Source organism: Zalophus californianus, chromosome 5, assembly GCF_009762305.2.
Source record: "Zalophus californianus isolate mZalCal1 chromosome 5, mZalCal1.pri.v2, whole genome shotgun sequence".
In the NCBI taxonomy this organism is placed as follows: Eukaryota; Metazoa; Chordata; class Mammalia; order Carnivora; family Otariidae; genus Zalophus; species Zalophus californianus.
The window spans coordinates 50,017,992-50,045,174 of NC_045599.1; the positions used below are offsets into that span (position 1 = coordinate 50,017,992).

Below are 27,183 nucleotides of genomic sequence, written 5' to 3' on the forward strand. Positions count from 1 at the left end.
GTGTTAAATAATTGTCTACATTATTCAATTTTTAAAATAATATTCCATTAATGAGATTGTTAGTCTTTGAAGTTTTGCTCACTTTTATTTTCCTAGTAGAGCAGGAATAAAAGGAAAGACTTAAGTTCTTATTTATTTCTTTGTACAGATCTGATAGATAGATTCATTTATTATTATTATTTTTTAAGTGCAAGGGTAATTGTAAAATCATAGTGTAAAGTTTGTGTGGTGTTTCTGCTTTCCGTAATGTTTGGAACTTGCCTCTGCAGGTAAAATTCCAGAGGAATCCAAAGCCCTCTCTTTATTGGCTCCTGCTCCAACCATGACAAGTCTAATGCCTGGTGCAGGCTTGCTTCCCATACCGACCCCAAATCCCTTGACTACAGTAAGTATTACACACCCTCTTCTGAAAGAGATTTATGTTGAACTGTGTAATCATTTGAAAAGGAGCTTAGAAAATTATTTCTGTTTTGAATCGTTTTTTAAATGAAAAGGATTCAAAATGTCTACTTAATTTTTCTACTTAATGTCTATTTAATCCCCCCCCACATTATCACTGACTTAAACTGACTTTTGGAATTTTTTTTCTGAAGTAATTGGGCATTCATTTAAATTGAGAACTAAAATAGATTATTCGTTAGAGAATCATTTATCGAAACTAAGCATTTTAGATCACATGGGGAATTGGAAAATCTAGTAACTATATCCCAGTTCAAGAGGACTAAATCTATTAAAGTAAAATAAAAATGATCCACAGCTTTGTAACAGGAAAAAGAATCTCAGAGAAGCATTTGTCTGATACTGAGAAAATACAGCAAGGTAAAAACATGGTAAAGATAATTTTTCATTAACTATGTGCAATTAAATAGGAATTTAATACCTCCTTTGTGATTTCTAAGAGGGGTTAAAAAAGGATTTTGCTGTTACTGGGCTCTTGTCATATTTATCTTAAAGAAGGGTCATTTTTCTTCAAAAATGAATACAAGACAAAATATAAAACTCACCTTAATTGCAAGTTGTAGCTTAGCTTTGTAGTATTGGATTATTAGGGAGTAAACTAATACTAGCTTTATGATAGTAAATTTTTTTTTTTTAAGATTTTATTTATTTGACAGAGAGACACAGCGAGAGAGGGAACACAAGCAGTGGGAGTGGGAGAGGGAGAAGCAGGCTTCCCGCTGAGCAGGGAGCCCGAGGTGGGACTCGATCCCAGGACCCTGGGATCATGACCTGAGCCGAAGGCAGACGCATTAACGACTGAGCCACCCAGGCGCCCCAGTAGTAAATTTTTTAAAATACCTTTTTTTTCCTTAGAGATTTTATTTTTAAGTAGTCTCTACACTCAGTGTGGGGCTTGAACTCACAACCCTGAGATCAAGAGTTGCATGCTCTGCCAACCGAGCCAACCAGGCCCTCTCCCCACCTTTTTTAAAAGTAAGTTATACCCCCATTGTGGGGCTGTAACTTACCTGGAGATCAAGGGTCTCAGACTCTACTCACTAAGCCAGCCAGGTACCCCTTTGATGGTAGTTAATTTACCAAAGTTAAAAAACAGAGTGCAAAATTTTAGGTCTTTTTTTGCATAAGTTTGTACTGCTGGAGACCTGCATTGTGATTGCTGGTGGAAATTAATTTTTTTTTTTTTTTTTTTTTTGGTGAGGGGGATTTTTTTTTTAATTAATTAATTTAGAGGGGGGTAGAAAGAGGAGGGGCAGAGGGAGAGAGAATCTTAAGGAGGTCCCGCACCCAGTGTGATGCCTGGCATGGGGCTCGATCTCACAACCCCAAGATCATGACCTGAGCCCAAATCAAGAGTTGGATGCTTAACTGACTGAGCCACACAGGTACACCCCCCCTTTTATTTTAAAGATGTATTTATTTATTTTAGAGAGAGAAAGAGTGTGAGTGGGGGGAGGGGCAGAGGGAGAGAGAGAATCTCAAGCAGACTCCCCACTGAGCAAGGAACCCTGACACAGGGCTTCATCTCATGATCCTGAGATAATGACCTGAGCTGAATGAGCCACCCAGGCAAGACATCCCAGGAAAATACTTTTTAATTCAACGTCTTATCATTTGAGATCATGACCTGAGCTGAATGAGCCACCCAGGCATCCCAGGAAAATACTTTTTAATTCATCATCTGATTGTTTGAGTTAAACTTTTTAGAAATGTTCTAGAAAATTTTATTTTGGTTATATTCTGGTATATTTTAACACCTTAATTCCTGGATCACTATCTTTTTTTCAGAAAATATTGTTTTGCTATCTTGACAATTCTTAGGGTTTATTGAGCAGCAGCATAAAGTTTTTATTTAATTTCTTGCCTTAAGGGGAAATGCTTTTCTTTAAATGCAGCTGTAGATATCTATTATTTTGAAATTTAATTTATGAAGAACAATTCGAATTAGAAAATGTGACAGGTGGCCCATTGTGACTTGGCTCCTGCTTACCTCTCTGACTTTTTCCTACCTGTTTTCCTGGCTTTCTCTACTTCAGCTATATTGGCTTTGTTGTTTCTTAGACACACCAAGCACGTTTTTGCTTTAGGGCTTTTGTACTTACTCATCCTTTGCCTAGAACATTTAGTTTTCAGGGAGGCCATGGTTTCTATGTCAGAAGTGTTAGATCAGGAGCCTAGGTCATCTTTAACCCATCGAAGACCAAAAGGGTAACTAAGTACTTAAATTTCTTAGACCAGGGCTAGAAAGTAGATTAATTAAAAGAAGGGTAATTGTATTGTTACAGAGCATTTGCATTCAATAGAACTTTCTGCTGTGCAGAAAATGTCTGTATCTGTACTATCTAGTGTGGTAGCCACTGGCAACGTGTGCCTATTGAGCACTTGAAATGAGTCCCTGAATTTTAATTAAAATTCAGATAGCTGTATGGGATTAGTGACTGCCATATTAAATAGCATAGGTGTAGCAGAAGGGTATAGTAAAAAGAAGAGACAGGGAAAAGTTTCTAAAAAAGAGCTGAATGATTTTTAAGTTTGAGAAACTTAAAGATTAAATGGATTAGATGGTTTGGAAAAGCGCATTCCAAGTGTGTGTGTGTGTTTGTGTGTGTATGTGTATATATATAATGTCCCAGTGGAGAAAATTTGCAGGTCAAAGGGATTGACAACTGGGGGTGCCTGGAAAGGCTTGCTCAATGCTTTAAATCCATGCAAAACTGATAAATAATAAGAGTCATATTTGTGATTTAACTTAAAGATATATGATCTCTTGCACAGTAAAAAAAATTTGATGGCATCTGGGTGGCTCAGTTGGTTAAGCATCTGCCTTTGGCGTAGGTCGTGATCTTGAGGTCCTGGAATCGAACCCTGGATCAGGCTCCCTGCTCAGCAGGAAGCCTGCTTCTCCCTCTCTCCTGCTCCCCCTGCTTGCTCTCTCTCTCTCTCTCTCTGAAATAAATAAAAATCTTTAAAAAAAAATTTAATGTAATGACCCTCAAACATCTGTGTACCTTATAATACCATAGAAGATAAGGTGTTGGGGGAAAAAAGGAGTGTCAGTGCATAAGCAAACCATGGAGAAAAACTAGGCTTAGAGGGTGGTAGCCTTGATTCAGAGATCACTCACCCATTTTGAATTAAGATATTTTATACAACTCTATGATAACTCGAAATGGTAATGCTGAGCAACAAATCCAAGATGTTAGTAGCAAGGTACCACAGGTTATATAATACTATGAAGAAGAAAAGTGATGTGGTAGAGAGTAAGTGAAGCTTTATATAAAGTCAGGGAGGGGCTCCTGGGTGGCTCAGTCGTTAGGCGTCTGCCTTCGGCTCAGGTCATGATCCCAGAGTCCTGGGATCGAGCCCTGCATCAGGCTCCCTGCTCCGCGGGAAGCCTGCTTCTCCCTCTCCCACTCCCCCTGCTTGTGTTCCCTCTCTCGCTGTGTCTCTCTCTGTCAAATAAATAAATAAAATCTTAAAAAAAAATAAAGTCAGGGAAAGCCTCTTGGAGGGGATGGGTGACCTGATGCTTGAAGGATTTGGCTGGCGGAAGCTGAGGAAGAGTTTTTTGGCAGAAGGAACGCCAAGCAAAAGCCCTAAGGTGGGAAAAACTTTGTCTTCAAGGTACAGAATGACAGTCAGTGTAGCTGAAGGATAGACAGCATACTGATTATAGGGCTTTTGGGCCATGGAAAGGAATTTGAATTTTATTCAAAAGGTAATTAGAAGCCATTGATTGACTTTAAGCAGGGTAAGACATAATTTGACATTTTATTTATTTATTTATTTAAAGATTTTATTTATTTATTTATTTGACAGAGAGGGAACACTATAAGGGGGGGGGTGGGAGGGGGAGAAACAGGCTTCCCACCGAGCAGGGAGCCCGATGTGGGGCTTGATCCCAGGACCCTGGGATCATGACCTGAACTGAAGGCAGAGGCTTAACGACTGAGCCATCCAGGCGCCCCTAATTTGACATTTTAAAAAGATCATACACAGGCCGTTACGACACCTGTAATTGATACTTGTTTTATCAACTTACGTTTTTACCTTTTGGAAGTATTTTTACATAGTGTTTGTTTAATCTTAGTTTCGTAACGTTGTATAGTCAGTGCTCAAAATTTTCTTTCTTTTTTTGGAGCGGGGGAGAGAGAGAGAGGGAGGGGTTGGGAGGGGTAGAGAGAGAATGTTAAGCAGGCTCCATGTCCAGCGCATAGCCTGATGCAGGTCTCATCTCACAACCCTGAGTTGTAGCTGTTTTCCCCTTGAAATGTCTTCTCATTAGTTCTGCAAAGTCTTCTATTTTCAAATTTTGAGATATTCTATCTTTCCTAGTTTTAAGTTCACATTAAAAACATATTCTTTAACGCTTGAACTAAAAACTGAATTTCGTAATGTTATAAAAGATCATTCAAAGGTTTTGTCCTTTTCCCATCAAAGTATATGTAAGTTCAGCTTTTCAGGTTTCTTTTCTTAGGTAAACTTTATCCCTGTTTCAGTTCTGGTCTGTGCATAGTAGTACCTTGCTTTTACCACTTGGTAGCTGAGTAGCTTTGGGAAAATTATTTAATTTCTGTAGGTCTTCTTTATCTGTGAAATTGGCATAATACTCATATAGCAACTTTATAGGACATAACTGTTGTGAATAACTGCTGAGAATTGACTATTTTTAGTTTCAAGTTTGAAAGTAGTTAAAATACCCAGATAGTTAAGAGTTATGTTGTATTTCTAATTACACACAGAACTACTGTGACCTCCTTCTCAATAATTCAGACATATACATTGCTTAAAGTTGGGACTCCCTAGTCACCTTCCATTCTTGTTGAGTTGATCATTTTCTTTTTAAGGTTAAAGAACTGTAATCTTTGATACTAACAGAAAATATGTGTTCTTTCTTTCTTTCTTTCTTTCTTTTTTTTTAATATATAGTTGGGTGTTTCCCTTAGCAGTTTGGGAGCCATACCAGCAGCAGCACTAGACCCCAACATTGCAACACTTGGAGAAATACCACAGCCACCACTTATGGGAAATGTGGATCCTTCCAAAATTGATGAAATTAGGAGAACAGTCTATGTTGGCAATTTGAATTCCCAGGTAACTAATTTAAGAAAAAACTGAGTTGGTAGGACCTCTTACTCTTTCCCCCTTCTTCAAAGTCATATCGATTGATAAAGTAATATTTACCTAATTTTTTAAAAAGAATTACTTTATTAAAGTGTGACTTTGTTTCTTCAGACAACGACAGCTGATCAACTACTTGAATTTTTTAAACAAGTTGGAGAAGTGAAGTTTGTGCGGATGGCAGGTGATGAGACTCAGCCAACTCGGTTTGCTTTTGTGGAATTTGCAGACCAAAATTCTGTACCAAGGGCCCTTGCTTTTAATGGAGTTATGTTTGGAGACAGGCCACTGAAGTAAGAAACCCTAAACAAAGAAATTTTAATGATAATGGAAAAACTTTAAAGTATTTCTGATGTAATTAAGGCTTTTTTTTTTCTTTTTAATAGTAATTGGCAATTTGTGGAAAGGAAGACTTTGTGTTAAGTATAAATGAAATACATGAGTTACCATTTTAGCCTTTAAAGTTGTATTTGAAAACATTTTCTATTTCATAAGATTGAATTTGATATTAACATTATTTATATACTCTATATAATGATTATAGGTTTTTTTCCCATAAGCTCTAATAAAGCAGATTGGGTTTGCATTATGACTAGACTAATGGATAATTGAACATATGAGATGAACTTAGAATAATACTGTAATAAGAATTTTGATAAATCCAAAATCCCAGGAGGAAAATAATAAGTACCCAGAAGTGTTTTAAATCAGTCATTTGAGTTTTAATACTTTCTCATATCCTTGTTTGCAAAATGAAAAATTGGTATAGACTTTACATTCTCAAGACCAGAAATTCTATTTCTTGCAGATTATTGAGGCAGCAGTTTTATCTAAATTTCATAGGTAGTTGCCTTAGTTATACAGCTTGATCAGGATTCAGCTGTGAAAGGATAAAGTATCTTTTTAGTGAATGCTTGTCTTCTCAGTGTGAAGGGGGTGAAGTGAGACTCGCCAGAATCATTTATGTGCATCAGAGAAACCCCTTCTGACCTAGTAGGGAAGAGTTTTATCAGGTGCCTCCCACGTTCAAAACTGTATCTGACTCACCCATGGTCCAAGGTTGATTGAAATTGTGCACATATATAGCCTCTCCTGCATCCTCCCAGCGTGCAGAGATACCGACAAAATCTTATGATCCAAGATGAGAAATGATGCATTTTAATATTGGTGTCAGCATGTAATTTATTATAATTCTAAGTTGTGTGGAAAAGCAATTGTCCTGGTATATTCAAGTTGTTAAGGAGTCAGCTAGGGTTCACTTTTTCTTTCTTTTTTCCTTGCTTTTGGCTCTGTTAGCAAGAGATAAAGATGAGTGATAATGAGATTAATCATGGTTTTGATTATTCTGTATTTAGCTGTATCATTCTTAATGTGCTTTCGAGATGTCCTCAGATTTATAAATATGTGTATCATAAACATTTGTTTCATGTTTTGTAAAATATGGTGTGTATTTGTGATATGCTAATATTTTTAATTTAGAATTAATCACTCCAACAATGCAATAGTAAAACCCCCTGAGATGACACCTCAGGCTGCAGCTAAGGAGTTAGAAGAAGTAATGAAGCGAGTACGAGAGGCTCAGTCCTTTATCTCAGCAGCCATTGAACCAGGTAAGGCCACAGTGTTGTTACATAGGTTGCAGTTTAAGATCATAGAACCATAGAACTGGAAGGAATTTTAGAAATTATCTTGTTTAGTCCCTCCATGTTACAAACAAGAAGACTGAAACTCGAGAAAGAGTAAGTGACTTACTAGTGTCAAAGGTCAAAGAACTGGTTAGCACAAATGTTGTGTTTTCCTATGATACTGAATTGCACATTAGCTTGAGCTAATCAGATCTGTATGTTTTTGTAGCAGAGTCAGTGCTCACAAGTGATTGGCTTAAAGCAAAGTATAAATGTTACTGTGAGGCTAAAAGTAAGAATTAATATAATCAAAAGGTTATAATCAAGCAGGTTCACTTTCCTTCACAGTTCTCATTTTAAAAATAGGAAAGAGAGCCCATGATTGGCAAAATACAGACTGTTTTAGCAAGGTAAAGGAACACCTATTCAGACTTTTATGTTGCTTATGGAAAGTTAAAAATCCAATCTAAAAATGTCTAGGTGGTTTACAGTTGAGCAAATTTTCTACATTAGCACTCAGAATTTAAGCTTCACTGCTAGCAAAATAAATGGAGAGAAGATTTAAAATCACTGTCATAGGAATTACAGACATGTTATAATCGTACATTATGGCAGCAACAAAATATTACGAACAGCTGTTTATAATCATCTGGTTTATATGTACTGCTGCAGGGTGGCTGCACTCAACGAGTTTATGCAATGACTTTCTTGGATGTTTCTGAAGGATAATTGCACAGGAGGAGGATGTACAGAGAGTAGGCCCCTTGCACTATATGTGGTACATTCCACTTGTGCCTGATTATTAACTGGGATCTTTAATTGTTCTGAGCTTACACTGCAAAGTGGTTTTTTCCTCCCAGAGTCTGGAAAGAGCAATGAAAGAAAAGGCGGTCGATCTCGTTCCCACACTCGTTCAAAATCCAGGTCTAGCTCAAAATCCCATTCTAGACGAAAAAGATCACAGTCAAAACACAGGTGAGAATTTCTGCTATCATATTTAAAATTTTTTTGGTCTGGTATTTAAAATAGTTAAGATTTTCTGAGTTTTTGTTTATGTATCAGAATTTAGAAATTTCAGTGGAGCTCACCCGGAATTATGCTTATCATTAAATGTTGCTTTAATTATAATAGTGTAGTTAAGAATGAAATTTTATCTAATTGATACATAATTTTTATTATCTCAATTTTCTGTTTCAGAAGTTGGTTTTCTATCTTTAGGTGCTCTATTCCTGATTTTTCTAAGAATAAACTATTCTTTATAGAGGACTGGCAGAAACTTTTCATTCTTTTTCTTGAGAAAAGGGAATATATATGTATGGTGATGCTGAACTATTGTTGTGGCTCTCTGTGCCTCCCCCCTGCACCCCGGCTACTCAAGGCTTGGGGGAGTAGCACCTCATATCTTGGATTCCAGTACCTACCTATCTCTAGTTCCATGAGTCAAATGAGGTGCTTTAAATCTTTGGTATTCTTGATAATAAGAGCTTCCTGCACCCACTTTGGGACCTGAAACACAGCAGAAACTTTGTAGCTTTAGTTCCAGCTATTGTATTATGCTTAAGCTCTGTTTCTGTTCTGTTTATCTTACTTTGGAACATAGTTCTGTCATTTTAATTTAAAAAAAAAAAAAATGTGGGGGCGCCTGGGTGGCTCAGCGGGTTAAGTGTGTCTGCGTTCGGCTCAGGGTCCTGGGATCGAGCCCCACATTGGGCTCCCTGCTCAGGTGGGGAGCCTGCTTCTCCCTCTCCCACTCCCCCTGCTTATGCTCTCTCTGTGTCAAATAAATAAAATCTAAAAAATAATGATAAATAAAAAATCTGTTGTGTTGTACTTAGTCTGAAGTGGACCTCGAAATGTGAACTTGCAACAGCATTTTGATTTGGAAGTGCCCTAAGAATCGTGTTTAAAGTGAAAAATTTTGTCTTCTTTAAGATGTGGGAGGTGTTACTGAAATGTGAGAATGTATATGGTGGGTCCCAATTGCGTGTTAATATGTACACACGTAGGTCTAAAGAGAAGATGTAGAGAAAAGTGTGTGTGTGTGTGTGTGCACGGTGTGTGTGGTGGTATTGGAGAAGGAGGAAGGTTTGAGAGGAGGGGAAAAGGGAACCGGTGTGCTGTATGTTGAACCTCATCAGCAGGCTCAGTTTAGTCTGTTTTTCTGTGATATCAAGGTGTATACTTTTACATTATTCTTCGTTTGTAAGGTCTCTTTTGTGATTTAGTTTTACTGTCTCCCTTCAAGGGCTTCCAGTAAGGCAAGTTCAGGTCCAAGGGAAGGAAGTTGTTGCATGTACAAGGCATACGTTAGAGCAACAGAAGCCAGTGCTGGAGAAGGAAAGTGGTATAGAAGCAGTGGCACTAGATTGTGGACATTTCTACAGGTTGACAGGATGTGGTGAACGTAAAGGAGATAAAGGAAATATAAAATTGAGCTCAAGAGTAATTACTTCTTTTCTGAGGAGGAAAAAGACCAATGACCCGAATTTCATTTTGTGTTGATTACAAGAGCCGTGCTCCAAATATCCTACCTTAGTGGTTTTATAAGGCTGGAAAAAAGCAAAACTTGATTAACATCATTGTTTCCTTGATAATCTCTGTGAAGATTTATCTGTTGGAGCAGATTTATTTAACTCTGCTTTAAGGTGCTTGCTTTTATCATTTTAGGTATATTTGGATATTTTCCCCTTCTAGGGGTTAGTAGGGGAAGGGTTTTTCAGTCTAAAATGAAATTTGTTAATTACTGTTCTTAATTCATGAGAATGTTTTCCTGTAGGTTTGTCTAACTATGTAGCATTGGAAATTACTTGCTTTTGGCATACCTACCTGTCTTGTAACACTGTCATATTTATGTAGTGTGTAAATTTATACTATTTACTATACTTTATTTATACTATTTTTATACATGTACAGAAACACATATAGCCTTTAGTGAGTTCATAAAGAAATACAAAAGAAGAAAGGTTCTTTTTAAGGGGAAAAAAAAAAGTCCCTTAACTGAAAACATTTGACTTAAAAATCTTGGTATGGAAGGATCTTCCCTGGTAGGGGAGGGGGATGGCAGGCATTTCTTGGCTTCCCCTGCTAGTGGGATTTGATACCCTCAGCTCTGGCTCTGCCCCATTAGACTTATTAGCAGGAGTATGAGTTGCAGGAGCCTTCGCTCTTGAAGGCCCATCCTATTCTACTTTCTCAGCATTCTCAGATGCTTCTGGAACCTCCCTCCAGCCCCTATCCTTTCCTTGTTCCTTCCCCTTGTATAGTAGGAGGCAGGAAGGGGTTTCTTGTCACTGTGATCTTGGCTAGGACCAGGGAGATGTATTTTGACTTTGTTCAAAATTTTATATGTGTTTTTTTCAAAGGACAGTGTTAGAAAAGGTGGGTAGTACTGTAATTATTATATTTTAAAGCTAAGTAACCTTGACAGACCAGCATGGGAACTATAAGACATTTTATAATATTTTAATTAAGCAGACTTAGAGTTGAACTTTGATGAGACATGATGGTAAGTTGCCCTGTATGTACAGTTTAATTTATAAATGTGATTTTGCACATTATGCTGAATTGAGATCTCCTAATGATAACTCAAGTCTTTCTCTTTGGTTGGATTAGATTTGCTCTTAACTTGAAGCTTTTAGTATTCCTAATCAGAACACTTGTTTGGAGGTGACTAGTGGGTGAAATAGGGACATGAAAATATTTAATGTCAGAATTAAAATACAGTAATTACACTTGGGACTTCCAAACTCTGAGGACCTGTAGGGGTAAGGTGGGAAGCCAAGTTATCAGTGTTTTTAAAATTAATTCTTACTTCCTAAAGCTACACTTACTTTTTTAAAAGGTGTTTCTTTGTTTAATTAAGGTTGGAAAGCAGTGTTTGAGGAAAACAAAATTACTATGTATATTTTTAGCAAGGTTAACTAGAACAGAAATGTAAAGACTTCCTATTAAGTGCGTAGAAGCAAAGGCCTTATAAAACATTTCCCTTATGTGGATGTCTGTAAATGGATTTAAAATGTCTTAAGTTTTGCGGTTTTGCTTTTACCTACCACTTGCCCGATTGTCTCTTGGGTTATTAGTAATAAAGATTTCAACAAACTGTGGCTTATCTTCTTGTATTGAAAATAGGGTATGAAGATAAATGTATAATTTTTAAAGCCATAAAATAGATGAGTGGTTCAGTTGAAAATTAGCTGTTGGGAAACATTTTAACTAACTGAAAAGTGTATTTAAAAAAACAGGATTTCATTATTAATTGAAAATTGTCTCAAGATTTTTCTGGCTTAGCATACCACAAGAATTTAACTGTATGTATTTCTTTTATAGATCTTTGTTTTAACTTAACTCATGAAAACATGACTATCAAGATGAATTTTAATTATATAAAGCATACTTGTGGAAGTTCATTTGATCTCCTTGGAATAAATAAAGCTGTAACTTAAAGTTTTCATTTATGTTAATTGTTAATGCTGATGATCTTGAGAGTTAAGAATTATTTTGAACATTTACTCTGTGCCCGAGACTGCTAGGCAGTCTTTCATGTGTCATCTGATTTAGTCCTCATTACAGGCCTAGGTGATGTAGGTATGATTCTCCAACTTTGTAGATGAAGAAACTAGGCTTAGGGTAAGTGAGTAACCAGAGTTCTCAAAGCTAGTATGTAGCAGAGCTGAGTGTCAGAGCCAGATTGTTTCACTCCAGAGCTGGTGAGTCTCGTCATTTTGTTATTTGTGTGCATTCAGTTTTGTTATATTTTAATAAATAGTTACTAGGATAAAAATCACATTATATAAGCATTATTTCAGTGGGAATAAGGAGCCTAGAGAATTTCAGAATTGGAGTAATCGTTATTTTTCCCGCAAGAATTCCAGTAATAAAGGTTTCTTTTAGGGGGCACCTGGGTGGCTCAGTCGGTTAAGCGTCTGCCTTTGACTCAGGTCATGATTCCAGAGTTCTGGGATCCAGCCCCGTGTTGAGCTCCCTGCTCAGCAGGGAGTCTCCTCCTTCTCCTCTGCCCTTCCCTCCCCCTGATCATGCTCACACTCTCAAATATATAAAATCTTTAAAAAGTTTCTTTTAATAGCTATGTTTATATAGTTATAAAATCAAGAGGTCTTGCAAATCCAACATTTAATTATCTATAGCTTCAACTCATGAGTAATGTTTATTTTCTTGTCACACTAGCAGCGTAATTAGTACTCTGCTTCCTTATACATTCTTAATATATGTTATGACAGACATCACACAGCCAGTTAGAGAAACTCTTGAGCCAGAAAACCACTATTTCTTGTGAAAGTACAACCACAAGCAATTACATGCAAGTCAAGAGTTAAATTTAATTTATGGTATACAAACTTGTTCTGTGGGAGAACTCATATAGTAACAGGCATATAATAATTAGACAAGAAAGCCACACTTGAAAATAATAGCTTCAGTCTGACATAGAAAATAATTTCTTTCTCTTTGTGTTCTGAAAATGAACTGTTTGGTAAAGTTGCCAATAAATAAATTACTGCAAATAATCTGAGGCGTTATGTAATAGAGAATTCCAAAATATTGAAAAGTACTGTTGGAATAGGTTTTAAATTTTTCTCACTTGAAAGACATCTTACATTTTTAAAAATTGAAATTTTAAGAGTAAGTTTTGACATTCTAACAACTTGTTTTTCTTTAGGAGTAGATCCCATAATAGATCACGTTCAAGACAAAAAGACAGACGTAGATCTAAGAGCCCACATAAAAAACGCTCTAAATCAAGGGAGAGACGGAAGTCAAGGAGTCGTTCGCGTTCACGGTGAGTTTTGGGGAAATTAGTGGTAATTTTTCTCGTAGCTTCACTTATTAAAAAATTACTATGGTTTAGGTTTTTAATGAGAGACAGTAAACTTTTTTCTGATTGTTTTAGTAGTGATTAATATTGATTGCCATTGATTTGAATCTGATGATGATTAGAATGACTCATGAGGTTTCTCAAATACATAATTAAACCGGGTAACTTTATCTAACAGCTTCATGTACACCTGGGTTACATAGAGATTATCATGTAATGTATTATAAACTGGTATAAATTGTTTTGGGTTGATAATTGTTGGGGAACGAGAGGGAGGTCCTTTTTGGGGAGTAGAATAATTTTAGTTGTGAATTTATTTATTTATTTTTGTTTTAAAGGGACAAGAGAAAAGACACCCGAGAAAAGATCAAGGAAAAGGAAAAAGTGAAAGAAAAAGATAGAGAAAAGGAAAGGGAAAAAGAGAGAGACAGGGAGAAAGAACGTGAAAAAGAAAAGGAACGGGGTAAAAACAAAGAGAAAGACCGGGATAAAGAACGGGAAAAGGACCGGGAAAAAGACAAGGAAAAGGACAGAGAGCGAGAGCGGGAAAAAGAACATGACAAGGAGCGAGACAAGGAGAAGGAACAGGACAAGGACAGATCGAGAGAGATAGAGGAGAAAAGAAGGAAGGATAAAAAATCCAGAACACCGCCCCGGAGTTACAATGCGTCAAGAAGATCTCGTAGTTCCAGCAGGTTTGATAATGCTTAAAATTTCTACCAGGGGGTTTGCTGATGACAAATGAAAATGTAAATTTTAACCAAGAGGGAAGAGATGATGCTACGTAGGTGGAAACAATACAGTAATAACCGGATCATTGCGCTCTGATTGCAGAAGAAACATTTCTCTAGTAGAGTGCTCACCGCAGTATTGAACCTGTGAAGGGGAAGAGATGATAAGTGGGCAAAGTTATTTGAAAACTTTTAACTATCCTTTGTAATTCCTGGTGCCGGCAGTGGCTGCTGCTGCTTATTTTCTTGGAGGATGAGAGGGCAAGGACAAGTTTTTCTTTTTTTCTTCTTTTTTTTTTTTTTTAAATGGAAGAATTGACCTCTTGGTAAATTTTAATATGCAGAATGTTTATTAAAATTTCATTTAAGTGATTTTTACTGCTCTATTTGTTGAGTGCATGACATTTAAATTTTGATTTTCCTTGATCTGTCAATTTTTGTTTAAGATTTTATTTATTTGACAGAGACACAGCGAGAGAGGGAACACAAGCAGGGGGAGTGGGAGAGGGAGAAGCAGGCTTCCCGCCGAGCAGGGAGCCCGATGTGGGGCTTGATCCCAGGACCCTGGGCCTGGGATCATGACCTGAGCCGAAGGCAGACGCTTAACTGACTGAGCCACCCAGGCGCCCCAATAGCTTGTTCTTAATACCAGTCTTTGGTTAGGTACTACAAGATAATTGCAGGCGTTTATTGAATGTTTTACCAAATGCCAGGTTTTGTCTCTGCACGGTTTTTCATGACTAATCTTATTCCTCACAGTAAGTCTGTGAGAAGACTATTATTATCATGGTTTCAAAGTATGATAATACCATAGCTTTCGGGAAGTTTTCCATCTGCTCCACACTTCCATATTAGAAATATGGTAGCTCTTTCTCTTCTTTCTAAGAGATTAAGTTTGAGAATTCTCTAATCAGTACTTCGTACCTGTTTTAAGAAACTGCTGCAGAAGCATAAAGTTGAAAACAACAGTGTATGTTTAACTGGGGCTTAAAATAAACAGATCACTACCATATTTCAGCACACTGAACCGGAAACTGAAGAATTAAGTTAGTCTCATTGCTGTGGACATCAGTCAAGCCTTGCAAGCCTGTTCCTTTACTGCACAGTGATTTTATTGTCTGTCACACCTTCCTTTGTGTTTATGTGATCATTTAGTTATTGCCCTTCATAACACAAAACAATGTTTTGATTCCTTTTAAATTCAGTTGAATTTACTTTTTGGATGACTTTGAAATGTTTAATTTTTGGGGGGGCCATTTTAAGTTGCTTGACATTTAAGGAAGTTCAGATGTTTACATTCATTCCTAAATACATTCTTTTTTTTTTTTTTTAAAGATTTTATTTATTTATTTGAGAGAGATAGAATGAGAGTTAGAGAGCACAAGAGGGAAGAGGGTCAGAGGGAGAAGCAGACTCCCTGCTGAGCAGGGAGCCCGATGTGGGACTCGATCCCGGGACTCCAGGATCATGACCTGAGCCGAAGGCAGTTGCCTAACCAACTGAGCCACCCAGGCGCCCTCCTAAATACATTCTTAACTAACCTCTGGGGCCTCAGGAAGAAATGCTGACTAATGTTAGTTTCTAAAGGTTCTGAAGTTTGGCATGTTTTGTGCTTTCATAAGAGCTTGGTGAAGAGTTAAAATTTGTCATCTTTTAGTATTTTTCTGTTTTTCATGTGCTCTGATTTGTTTAGTTAACAGGAAACATTTTAATGGCTCAGAAAAATAGAGTACTTGGTATTTTTATTTTCAACATCATCCTCTAAATCTACATTTTTATTTTATTTTATTTATTTTTTTAAAGATTTTATTTATTTGAGAGAGAGAGAGCAGGCAGGGGTGGAAGGGTAGAGGGAGAGAGAGAAGCAGACTCCCCGCTGAGCGGGGAACTCAATGTGGGACTCAATCCCAAGACCCTGGGATTGTGATCTGAGCCGAAGGCAGATGCTTAACCGACTGAACCACCCAGGTGCCCCCTAATCTACATTTTTAAAGAAAATTTTGATATTTAAGCAACTTTGAGTGTTTACAGTAGCTAGCAATAAAGCTAGTGAGGAGAAAGGAGAAAATATTGACACCAGGTATGTGCAAGAGACTGTGCGTGGTACTTTATAGGTATCATCCTAAATCCTCATAACAACACTATCAAATTGAGTTATTAACTCCATTTTCCAGTTGGAAAAACTGAAACTCAGATTAAGTAATATGACCTTAGTCATGCAGCTGGTAAGGTATGGAACTAAAATTTAAATCTAAGTCTAACCAACTACAGTTCCGTATACTACCCCTGACTGCCTCTTTCTCAACTAATTGACGTTCTAGATTGCTCTCTATCCAGCCTTAGCGCTCATTATCATCAGCTGTTAGTTATCAGATGTCCACCTGTACATAGTGCTTCCTGAACAAAGTTAAAACGATATTCTCATGCTATGAAATAAGTATCTATGGTACTTATGCTGAGCTGTTACAGAATGGCATTGACTGAATGGAATATCTTCACCTATTTTCACATTAGTCAGGAACTATAATTTTGGGGTGTCTTGGAAATAAAATTGGGTAATGGAGGAGAGAGCTTTAGGTAAAATTGGAGTTGATGGTATTTTCAAAGTTCTTGGCTAATTTGGTCTTAACATATACTGTATCTACCACATCTGAGCATTATCTAATATTTATTTTATAATGAAAAATGTAGGCAAAATGCTTCTTTAGCCTAGAATATTCTTACTGAGGTGGTATGGAGAACTTGGATTCTAGGGGATTTGGTTCTTTCACCTATATGGCCACTAATTATTAGAGCTCCTTGTGAGTTCATGGGACACATTAATCATAGTAAGTATGTCCTCCTGCGTCATCCCCTGAGTTATGGACATCTTGAAATTCATTGTTTCTCAGTTGACCATGCTTATAAATGAAGTAATTTTGAGTATGCATCATTTGCTAACATGTTAAAGAAAATAATTTTTAATAATACTAAACACTGTTAATTCAGTAGTTATTTTTTTATCTTATATTTAAGGCCCAGGTTTTAACTCTTTTACTTCTAAGCAACTTGTGCACTCGGTTTTAAATGAATAGAACAATAAAATGGTAGGAAGTTGAAGGGTAAAATAATTTCTCTGTAAAATAGATTAATGTAAATGCTTTTTAAGAGACATTCTGAATGCTTGGATTTGTAAAGTTCACATTTTGCAAGCCACCTTAATCTTTTATAAAATAATCCACAGTGGGGCAGCAAGGAGCTAGATACAGGACAAAGGATCTGGATAAGCAAAACATGTTTTAGATGCTGGAGAAGAACATACTTAACTTGAGAGAATCTGAAATATCCATTAATATTTTTTCTGTTCAGGAAGTTCTTACTCAGATAAACCGCATGAAAAGGAATCTTCGTCCTTTTCTGTTACGAAATCTCAGAACATATTTTCATGTAAAATTTATGGTTCAAAATTTGACCTGCACTAATATTAGATAATAGAACATGTTCTTAAAGGACATGAGTTTAAACTGGTCTTTGAAAGACTACTGTTAACTTGAGAGCATTAAGGACCTTTTTGCTTTTGTGTATTTGAATTGCCCTTTATTAAAATTGCTGTATTTTTAAATGATATATTTTTGACTTTCAGGGAAAGGCGTAGGAGGAGGAGCAGGAGTTCTTCCAGATCACCAAGAACATCAAAAACTATAAAAAGGAAATCTTCTAGATCTCCATCCCCTAGGAGGTAGGTTGAAAGTGTGTGCTAAATCCAAAGATGGAGCGGGGGAAGAAAAATCTTCTTTTGGATCTATTTTTAAACTTTATATTTTAAATGAGTAATATGTTAAACATTTGCATGTTTCAGAAATCCCAACAGTGTAAAAAGTTATACCTCGGTAGGTTTTCACCTATGCACTCATCTCCTCTGTGTCCATAAGTAGTGACTTCGCTTTTTTGTATTGCATACCCTTCCAGTTTTGTGTAGAGATACACGAGCTCGAAATTTATAGTTTCTTTTCATATTTCTTATGCAAAAGGTAGCACAAAAAACACACTGTTGTGCCCTTGGTTTTTGTCACCCAACTGCCCGGAGAGCTTTACATATTCATCAGCGAGTGCTGCTTCATTCTTTTTTTAGAACTGCATGGACTTCCATTGTGTGGCACTACCTTGGTTTATTTAACCAGCCCGCAGTAGGATGGGTTTGCTTAATTTTCCTATTGTAAATTAGACCATACTGTAATGAATAGCTTTGGACTTAACTTTGTTGTGTGCAGGTGTGTGGGAAAATTCCAAAAGTGGTATTGTTGTGTCAGAGTGTGTTTATAATTTTGAGACATGTTTCTTTATTGCCCTCCATAAAGATTGGCAGCAATTTGCACTTCAGCCGGTGTGTATGAGAGTGTTTTCTGTCAGCTACACCATATTATGTTACTGCAGTCATGGATTTTTGTCTGTCTGATAGATGAGAAATGGTATCAGTATATAGTAATTTTAGTTGCATTTCTCTTAGGAGTGAAGGTGACCTTTTCATAGATTTGAAGGCCATTTGTATTTCCTTTTCTGTGAGTTGTTGGTATGCTTTGCCCATTTTTTTTTTTGGTGGGCTCTGCTTTTTGTTTGTTTTATTTCCAGGGGTTCTTTTTGTATTAGAGTGATTTTTTTTTTTTAAGGTTTGTTTTTTTGTTTTTGTTTTTGTTTGTTTTTTGTTTTTTAGTAAACACTACCCCCAACATGGTACTCGAACGCAACGACCCTGAGATCAGGAGTAGCATGCTCTTCTGAGCCAGCCAGGCGTCTTTGTTTTAGGGAGATTATTCTTTAGTGATTTGATACTAGGTATCATTCCTACTTTGTCGTTTCTTTTCAGAAAATATTATGAGACTTGATTTTACAAAGGATTTTGATTTTTTTTTTTTTTATAATTTCCCAGAATTTTTCTTTCTTTTTTTTTCTTTACACCCAGTGTGGAGCTCAAACTCAAAACCCTGAGATTGAGGGTCACATGCTCTACTGACTGAGCCAGCCACGCACCCCTCAAATTTTTTCTTTAATGACTTCTGGATTTTGAGTCATATAAAGTTAGAAAGGTCTTTTCTATTCCAAGATTATAATAGAATGCCCCCCTTGTTTCTTCTTATACTTCTATGGTTTTACTTACTGCATTAAAATCTTTGATCCATTAGGAGTTCATCCTTATGTTACAGTATGGCATGTGGGTCCAATTTTATTTTTCTATATGCTTTTCTTTTGATTAGTATCATTTATTAAAAACTCAATTTTTCTAACATTGATTTCTTATATTAATATTGCCTTTTCCGGTACTAAATATTTCTTTTTGTGTTTGGGTCTATTTCTGGGCCTTCACTGCTGCTGGCTTGGTTTGACTGATGATTTGTGTACCAATGCTCCATGCTTTTTATTATTCAAATTGTGTAGTATTTTTTTAACATTTAGTAAGGCTGATCCTCTCCCACACTTCCACTGCTGTTTTTTGAGCATTTCTGACCATTCTGGTCTGTTTATTTTTCCATTTGAAAATAAGAGTCAGTTGTTCAGGTTTTAGAAATAAAATCTGGTGATGATTTGTATTACAGTTGCATTAAATTTATTAATTAACTTAGGGGAAATTGATTAAATAGATTTTATTAATAAAGCTTTATGATGATGAGTCTTTCTATCCAGTCTCTTTTTTACTTCTTTAAACCATCCATAGTGTTCTTTAGGAATGTTTCAGTGCTTGTTTTGTACAGATTTTATGCATCTTCTAAGTTTATTCCTAGGTATTTTGTTGTTGTTGTTGCTCTTGTTAATGAGGTCTTTTCTTTCATTATATCCTCTCATTGGAGGTTGGGTTTGTGCTGCAAAGGAAGATTATTGCATTCTGTGTATTTATTTTTCATTCCACCACCTTAATGACTGGTCATAGTTTTTCATGTGGTTTTCTAGGTATAGAAAAGAAATTTACAAAAACCTTTGCCTGGGTGTAAAGAGGAGCATGTTTCTCAGCAGGGGTTTCATGTTTATTTGCTTGTGGGTTATTGTTTTGAGGTGAAAATAATGGAAGGCATACGATACTGTACTTGTGGGCCGCATATATATTTTTATTACTTATGAAAGTTAAAACTTTTCACAGTTAGGAACTCAGATAAAAAGATGTGTTCACAAAGTCACTTCTTGCCTATTCCTTCTGCGTTGCTCCCCATCCACCCTCTGTAAGTGATCAATTGTTTTTATCCTTCCTGTGTTTCTTTTTGCAAAACTAAGCAGATACATTGATTAGAATATCTCCTTCTTCCTTCACAAAAGAGAGCATGCTTTATGTATACTGTGTGTGTGTGTGTGTGTGTTTGTGTGTGACTGTACCTAGCCCCACCTATACCTTGGGTTGGTTGGTTTATTTATTTAAAAGATGTTATTTATTTATTTGACAGAGAGACAGCAAGAGAGGGAACACAAGCAGGGGGAGTGGGAGAGGGAGAAGCAGGCTTCCTGCAGAGCAAGGAACCCAATGTGGACCTCAGTCCCAGGACCCTGGGATCATGACCTGAGCTGAAGGCAGATGCTTAACGACTGAGCCACCCAGGCGTCCCTTGGTTGTTTTTTTTTTTTAATTGAGAAATAATCCACATGTCATAAAATTCACCTTAAACGTGCAATTCAGTGGTCTTTAGTTAGGTTCACAGTATTGTCAACCATCACTGCTACTTAATTCCAGAACATCTTTTTCACTTGAAAACCTGTACCCATAAGCAGTTACTCCCCCCTGCTCCTGGAAGCCACTAGTCTAACTTACTGTCTGTGGATTTGCCTGTTCCGGACATTCATGTGTAAACTCATGCAGTATGCATAGTGTTTTGTATCTGGCTTCTTTGACTAAATGTAATGTTTTCAAGGTTCATGTTGTAGCATGTATCAGTACCTGATTCCTTGTGTGAATAATATTCTATTGAGTGGATAAAACCATCTTTTATTTACCCATTCATTAGTTAATGAACTTTTAGTATTTTTCCCTTTTTTAGGTATTATGTGTAATACTTTTATGAACATTCATGTACAGGTTTTTGTGTGGACACGTGTTTTCATTTCTCTGGGGCATGTGCCCAAGGAGTGGTAATTGCTGAGTCCTCTGGTACTATCTTTTTTTTTTGATCAGTATGCTGAGCAGTGAATCTAATTAATTAATTAATTAATTTTCTAAGTAATCTCTATTACTCACTCAAACTCACAGCCCTGAGACCAAGAGTCCCCTGCTCCACCAACAGAACCAGCCAGGTGCCTCTCTCTTAATCTTTTTAGAAACTGCCAAACTTTTCCCAAGCACCTTTGACATTCTTCCTTCCCACTAGCGTTGTGCTAGAACTCCCAATTTTTCCACATGCTCACCATCACTTGTTATCATCTGCCTCTGATTATAGCCATTCTGTTGAGTGTGTAGTGGTATCTCATTGTGGTTTTGATTTGCGTTTTTCTAACGAATAGTGATATCGAGCATCTTTTTGTGTGCTTTATTGATTGTATATCTTAGGGGACACGTCTTTTTAAGTTTTTTGCCTATTTCCAAATTGGGTTATTTTTGTATTTTAAGTTGTTTATAAGAGTTCTTTAAATTCTGTATATTAATCTTGTGCCAGAGACATGATTTGCAGATATCTCTCTTGTTTTGTGGGTTGGCTTCTTACTTTCTTGATATAGTACTCTTTGGTGCACAAAAGTTCTTACTTGTGATGAAGTCAGATTTATCTATTTTTTCCTTTTGATGCCTGTGCTTTTGGTGTCATATCCAAGAAAACGTTGCCAAATGCAATGTCATGAAGATTTTCTCCTGTGTTTTCTTCTAAGAATTTTATGGCTTTAGCATATATATTTAGATTTTTGATCCATTTTGAGTTAACTTTTTAACATGGTATAAGATAATGGTCCAACTTCATTCTTGTGTGTGTGGATATCGTTTTCCCAGTGTCAGTTTGTTGAAAAGATTGTCCTTTCCCCATTGAATGGGTCATGGCATCCTTGTCAGAAATCGTTTGAATCATATATATGGGGGTTTATTTCTGGGTCTTCTGGTCTATTCCACTGGTTTATTTTCTTTCTTTATGTAATACTGTGCTGTTTTTGAGTACTGTACCTAAGTAAGTTTTGAAATTGGGAATGCTGTGCCTTCAAACTTTGTTCTTTTTAAGATTGTTTTGGCTATTTGATATCCTTCAAGATTCTATATGCATTTTAGGATGAGTTTCGTATTTCTGCAATAATAACAGTGGGATTTTGATAGGGGTTGCATTCAATCTCTAGATGGCTTTGGACAGTATTGCCATTTTAACAATATTTAAGTCTTCCAATCCATAAACGTGGATGTCTTTCTATTTATTTGTCTTCATCTTTTTCAGCAAATTTTTTGCCTCCTTGGTTAAATTTATTCCTAAGAATTTTACTCAGTTTGATGTGACTGTTCCCTTGACATTTAAAAATTATGTAGAAGGATGCACACATATGTTGCAAATATGTCATTTTTCTTTTGAATATGGTAATGCCTTTTTTTTTTCCTTGCAAGGCTTATGTAGGCAAATTTATCAGTTTTTTATTGTACCTGATTCTTAGTTGGGTTAAAAAATCTTTCTTTTCAAAACCCAGATAGTAAAGAAATTTACCCATGTTTTCTTTTAGCACTTGTATTTTAAGAATTTAGGTCTCTCATCCATTTGGACTTATTTATATATTGTAGAATGAGATATGAGACATTGATCAAGTTTTATCACTTACCAAATAATAATCCACTTGTCTCCATACCTTTTATTTATAAAAGGTCATCTTTTCCTCAATGATTTGAGATGCCACCTTTATTATACTAAATTTTCATATGTACTTAGGTCTGTTTGCTCAGTGTCTTTATTTGTTTTCTTGGTCTTTGTCTTTATTTTTGAATTATCCATTATTAAGAGAAAAAAGCCTAGAATTCCATGTTAAGGCTAACTTTTTAAAGTAGAAAGGCGGCTTATGCTTCTGATCGGAAATGCATTGTTTTTTCCCTCTAATTCTAAAGGTATTTTGTTATCAGTGGAACTTGTTCATGTAGCTTTTGATCTTGAATTGGTGTGACTTGTTTGTAATGGTGAATGACAAGGGCAGTAGCACGGGTTATTTGAAATTCAAGTTTTGCTGGTACTCAGTCATTCAGTCCTCCCGGAACCACCTCTAATTCTTTATCCTTTTCATTTCTTTCTGCTTATTCATTTTTTGCTTTGAAAAGGTGGGTAAAAAGCCCATATATTTGGTTTTATTTTAATCTCATTACAGTTGAGATTGATAAATAAATTGAAAATACCAAATTGTGTTTTATGTGAACACATGGTAGCTTCTGCAAAAAAAGACTTGGGCATCTTTAAAAAAGTAATTGGGGTATAGGGTGGAGCAGGTGGGGCTCTAGGACTGTTTATGTTACTTGGTCAAATCAGATTACATTTGCATTAGTGTTAGATAAGACTGTTTTGTCAACAACATAGGTCTTTAATTTCTTAGAAGTTAACTGGCATATTATTACTGTTCTTATAGCAGAAATAAGAAGGATAAAAAGAGAGAAAAAGAAAGGGACCACATTAGTGAAAGAAGAGAGAGAGAACGTTCAAGCTCTACAAGAAAGAGTTCTCATGACCGAGATGGAAAGGAAAAGTTGGAGAAGAACAATACTTCACTTAAAGTAAGTTGCAGTCATTTGTTTAGGCTTTAAAAAATTAATAATTGAGATTCTTTTTTACATAGAACTAGATTTATTTATTTTTATTTTTTTTAAAGATTTTATTTGTTTATTTGACAGAGCGAGACACAGTGAAAGAGGGAACACAAGCAGGGGGAGTGGGAGAGGGAGAAGCAGGCTTCCCGATGAGCAGGGAGCCTGATGCGGGGCTCGATCGCGGGACCCTGGGATCCTGACCTGAGCCGAAGGCAGATGCTTAATGACTGAGCCACCCAGGCGCTCGCCTTTTTTTTTCCGTCATTGGTTTTGTAACATATACTGAAATTAGTAGGTTTGTTGAATTAGAATAATAATGGAAAACCAAATTCCACCAAGTAAGGGTGTTTTTGGGGATAAATATTTAACTACTTATAAATTACATTAATTGCTCTGTTATTCCAGTAAGTGTATTTGTATTTGGAAATCAATTATGAGTTCTGGAGCTTTCATCTTTTAATTTTATTTACTCTCATATTGGTAGGGGTTTATCATCATCGTCAGTAACATTGATAGTGTCTCTTGAGCATTACTGTGTGTCAGGCATTTTTCCATATGTTCTCATTTAATTCTCCTTTAAGCTGAGGGCAGAATTGTTCTTGAGCAGTCTTTGCTAGGACGAGTAGTGATTCCTTTTTCTACATCCTCTGAATTCTGCTTCTTTGGTATCCAGATTACAAATCTGTCCTGGCATCTTTGGGAGCTATTCAACTCTTTCAGCAGATAGTCCCACTTTTTCAGTTCAGTAACATTTATTGAACACTTCTTAGACTTTCTTTTTGATTGTTTTATTCTAATTTAATTTACAATTTCCATCTTTTATGAGAAGTACAGAGGACATACTGATACATGTTTGCGTACCTTATTTATATGATAAGGTAATGAGAGAAAATACCTACTTGTACTAAGTTGACAGAAGTATGTATTTTAGCCATAACCAGATGTAATAGTATGTAACTCTTGAGAAAAATATTAAATGTGTGGCTTAATATTCATTTTAGGAGAAGGAACACAATAAAGAACCAGATTCAAGCGTGGGCAAAGAAGTAGATGACAAGGATGCACCAAGGACTGAGGAAAACAAAGTACAGCAAAATGGGAGTTGTCAGCCAAATGAAGAAAACCTCTCTACCAAAACAGAAGCAGTATAGGACTGACAAATGCACCTCTAAACACATGCTGGAATAAAATCCAAAGCTTTTAATTCTCTCAACAAGATGTCAAACAGTGAAGAAATCCAGTTGAGCATAAAGATACAAACTAACAGCTTTTCTAGTTGTTAGGTGACTTTGTGGCCATCTTGTTACGGAGTAAGAAAATAAAGCATGGACATCGTGAAAATAACACATGTGACCCAAACTCATCTTCTAGAATCTGTGCATTTCCATGGTGGCTGACACACTTGTCATGTGGTTTGTTAGTGTTTGCCAAGAACTATTACAAATAGATGGGACATCAAAGATCCAAATTTGTACTATCCATAAAGACTGGAGATAAGCATTGGAGGCTCTTTTAAAAAATGGTAGTTGCTGAATTTTGTATTGTTTTACTTTTTTTTCTTTTTAAATTTCAATATATACAGATTTGATGATGTGCTTGAAATCGGTGCAAATATATACACACCCTTGTAAGTGCAGAGTATGTAAGAAGTTTTTAACATTTACTTCACAGGATTTATGGTGATTGTGTTAAATTCTCACTTATTGTGTTTTCTTTTGCTCACTGTTTAGGACAACAGTTTTTTTTTTCTCGTTAAAATAGTTTTACAGACTAAAATTGCTTAACTAAGTGGTTTAACAAACAACTGACAATGCATGCTCCTGTTCTCTTTCAAAAGGAAGAGCACCCATGTTGAATACTAATAATAATGTATTAGTATTCGGTGTTTAGAATCATTGGGTCTCCCCACAAAGTAAGCATTTCTTTTTGAACTTCCTTGACCTTCCCAAGCTTATTATGAATAATATTGCAGTGTGTGTTGTCAGCTGTAGGTGGCAAAGGTGGCATTATAAAAAGAAAACTGGGTTTTCAAAATGGGCTATGGGAGCACAAGCTGAAGCTTTAGTGCCTTCTACAGTGTGGTGTGCTGTTTTCTAGAATTTTATATGTGCTAGTCATTCTCAGTTCATAGGGGATGTAGATGGATATTCCATTCACTCCCATAGAGAAGTGTGCAAGTGGTATGTCAGAAGAGCTTCTTACATATTTCACCTAACATGAGGGAAGTCCTGTTTTCAAGAATGACTTGAGAGCTTACAACAACCATGCAGTTTTGGGACCATCAGTTTTATACTGTGATAATTGAAAATGAAGCATGTTCTTACTTGACTTAAATCAAAGTGAACACTTTCGTTGTCTCCATTGGATGGCCTTAATTATTACCTCTTAATTATCTTCTCATAAATGATGCGCAGAAATTCTATGTAAAGGAGAACACATGAGGTTATTTGTTTTAAGGATATGTTTACTTGAGTTTAAAATACAGGTCATCCATTACGCTTAGGCTCACTTTCTGCAGGAAGTAACAAGTAGTAAAATGACAACATTGCTAATATTTTCCCCCAAAGCCATAACTCATAGTTTCAGAAATCTTTTCATTATTGTTTTGTTCCCCCCAAAGTTATACCTTTTAATTAGCATGTTATTAAAAAAATCAAGTATAATTATTTTAATGCAGTCTAATACAATCAGATTACTCCGTTGCCTTACCTCATGGGAAGAATTACTTATAGATTTAAATAGCTGAGTAGCTCATCAGTTACTTGGTTTCAACTTGAGTTTTCTTTTAATGTTAATACTATTGAAACTTTAAGTATTTGGTAGAGAATGGAAAGAATTGCCCTTATTGCAATGAAGCCTGGTTTGACTACGAAGCTGCTTAATTACTCTTTCATGTGTTCAGAATTACTGTGTTTTTTTTTCCTTTTTGTCACTGTGTACATTAAAATTTTTGAAAATGCTTTACTATGTAAAGTATAGATGGTCATTTTAATCATTCAACCACATACGGTTGGCTGGTAAACAGCTTATTCTGATACAAGAATGCTTGAGTGCATATGGAAAGATTGTGAAGGAGTGTGTGTCTTGCATCAACAGTTGTCTTATTTATAATATGTAAGTAGAATAGAGCAAATGTTTGAATCTTTGTTATTTTTAGTACCATTTCTCTAATAAAGCTAAGTATTTTAGAGGAAAGTATTTGTTTATGGATTTCAAAACAGCATCTTAGTTTATGTTTATCTTGTTTTAGTTGGCATAGAGATTGTTTCGACATGGAGAATGAATGTGTGGTGTCTATAAAACAATCATTTAAAGTTTGAATTATTTCTTGTACTCTGGACTCTTAATGTTTTCTGTGTTGGCAGTTAACACACTTAATTTGGTTCTTGCTGCTAATTATTTTTCCTGTTGGTGATATTCAGCTTTAAAATAATGATACTTCTTTTGAAAGACTCTGATATGTGAAAGTTGGACATGAATAGGAATACAAGAGATCCAGATGAAGTAAAAAAATGTTCTTAAATGGGCTTATGGAAGCAAAGCTTTTTAGGGCCTGGAGGTATTGGAGTGAGTGTGAGTATGCGTGTGTGTGTGTGTGTGTGTGTGTGTGTGTGTGTGAGAGAGAGAGAGAGAGAGATTGAGAGAGACAGATGGAGAGAGAAAGACATATTTTTTCTTTGTTCACTTATAGGAGCCTGGTAGGTTTCCATGTTA

General features: G+C 36.1%; 1 protein-coding gene across 5 annotated transcripts in view; it reads left to right on the top strand.

Moving 5' to 3' along the window:
- Positions 1–26,430, top strand: part of SREK1 (splicing regulatory glutamic acid and lysine rich protein 1) — a 41,397-nt gene extending 14,967 nt beyond the window's left edge. For 3 of the 5 annotated variants that reach the window (XM_027607223.2, XM_027607226.2, XM_027607227.2), the window contains 10 exons: positions 270–385; positions 5,389–5,553; positions 5,695–5,873; positions 7,060–7,190; positions 8,066–8,180; positions 12,880–12,999; positions 13,374–13,730; positions 17,389–17,484; positions 23,292–23,436; positions 24,471–26,430. In XM_027607223.2, the coding sequence (XP_027463024.1) occupies positions 270–385; positions 5,389–5,553; positions 5,695–5,873; positions 7,060–7,190; positions 8,066–8,180; positions 12,880–12,999; positions 13,374–13,730; positions 17,389–17,484; positions 23,292–23,436; positions 24,471–24,620 (1,574 nt within the window). In that variant the 3' untranslated portion in view covers positions 24,621–26,430. Of the gene's footprint in view, positions 1–269; positions 386–5,388; positions 5,554–5,694; positions 5,874–7,059; positions 7,191–8,065; positions 8,181–12,879; positions 13,000–13,373; positions 13,731–17,388; positions 17,485–23,291; positions 23,437–24,470 lie in introns of those variants that run through there. The other 2 variants (XM_027607224.2, XM_027607228.1) reach the window with 2 other exon arrangements.
- The last annotated feature ends 753 nt before the right edge of the window (positions 26,431–27,183 follow it).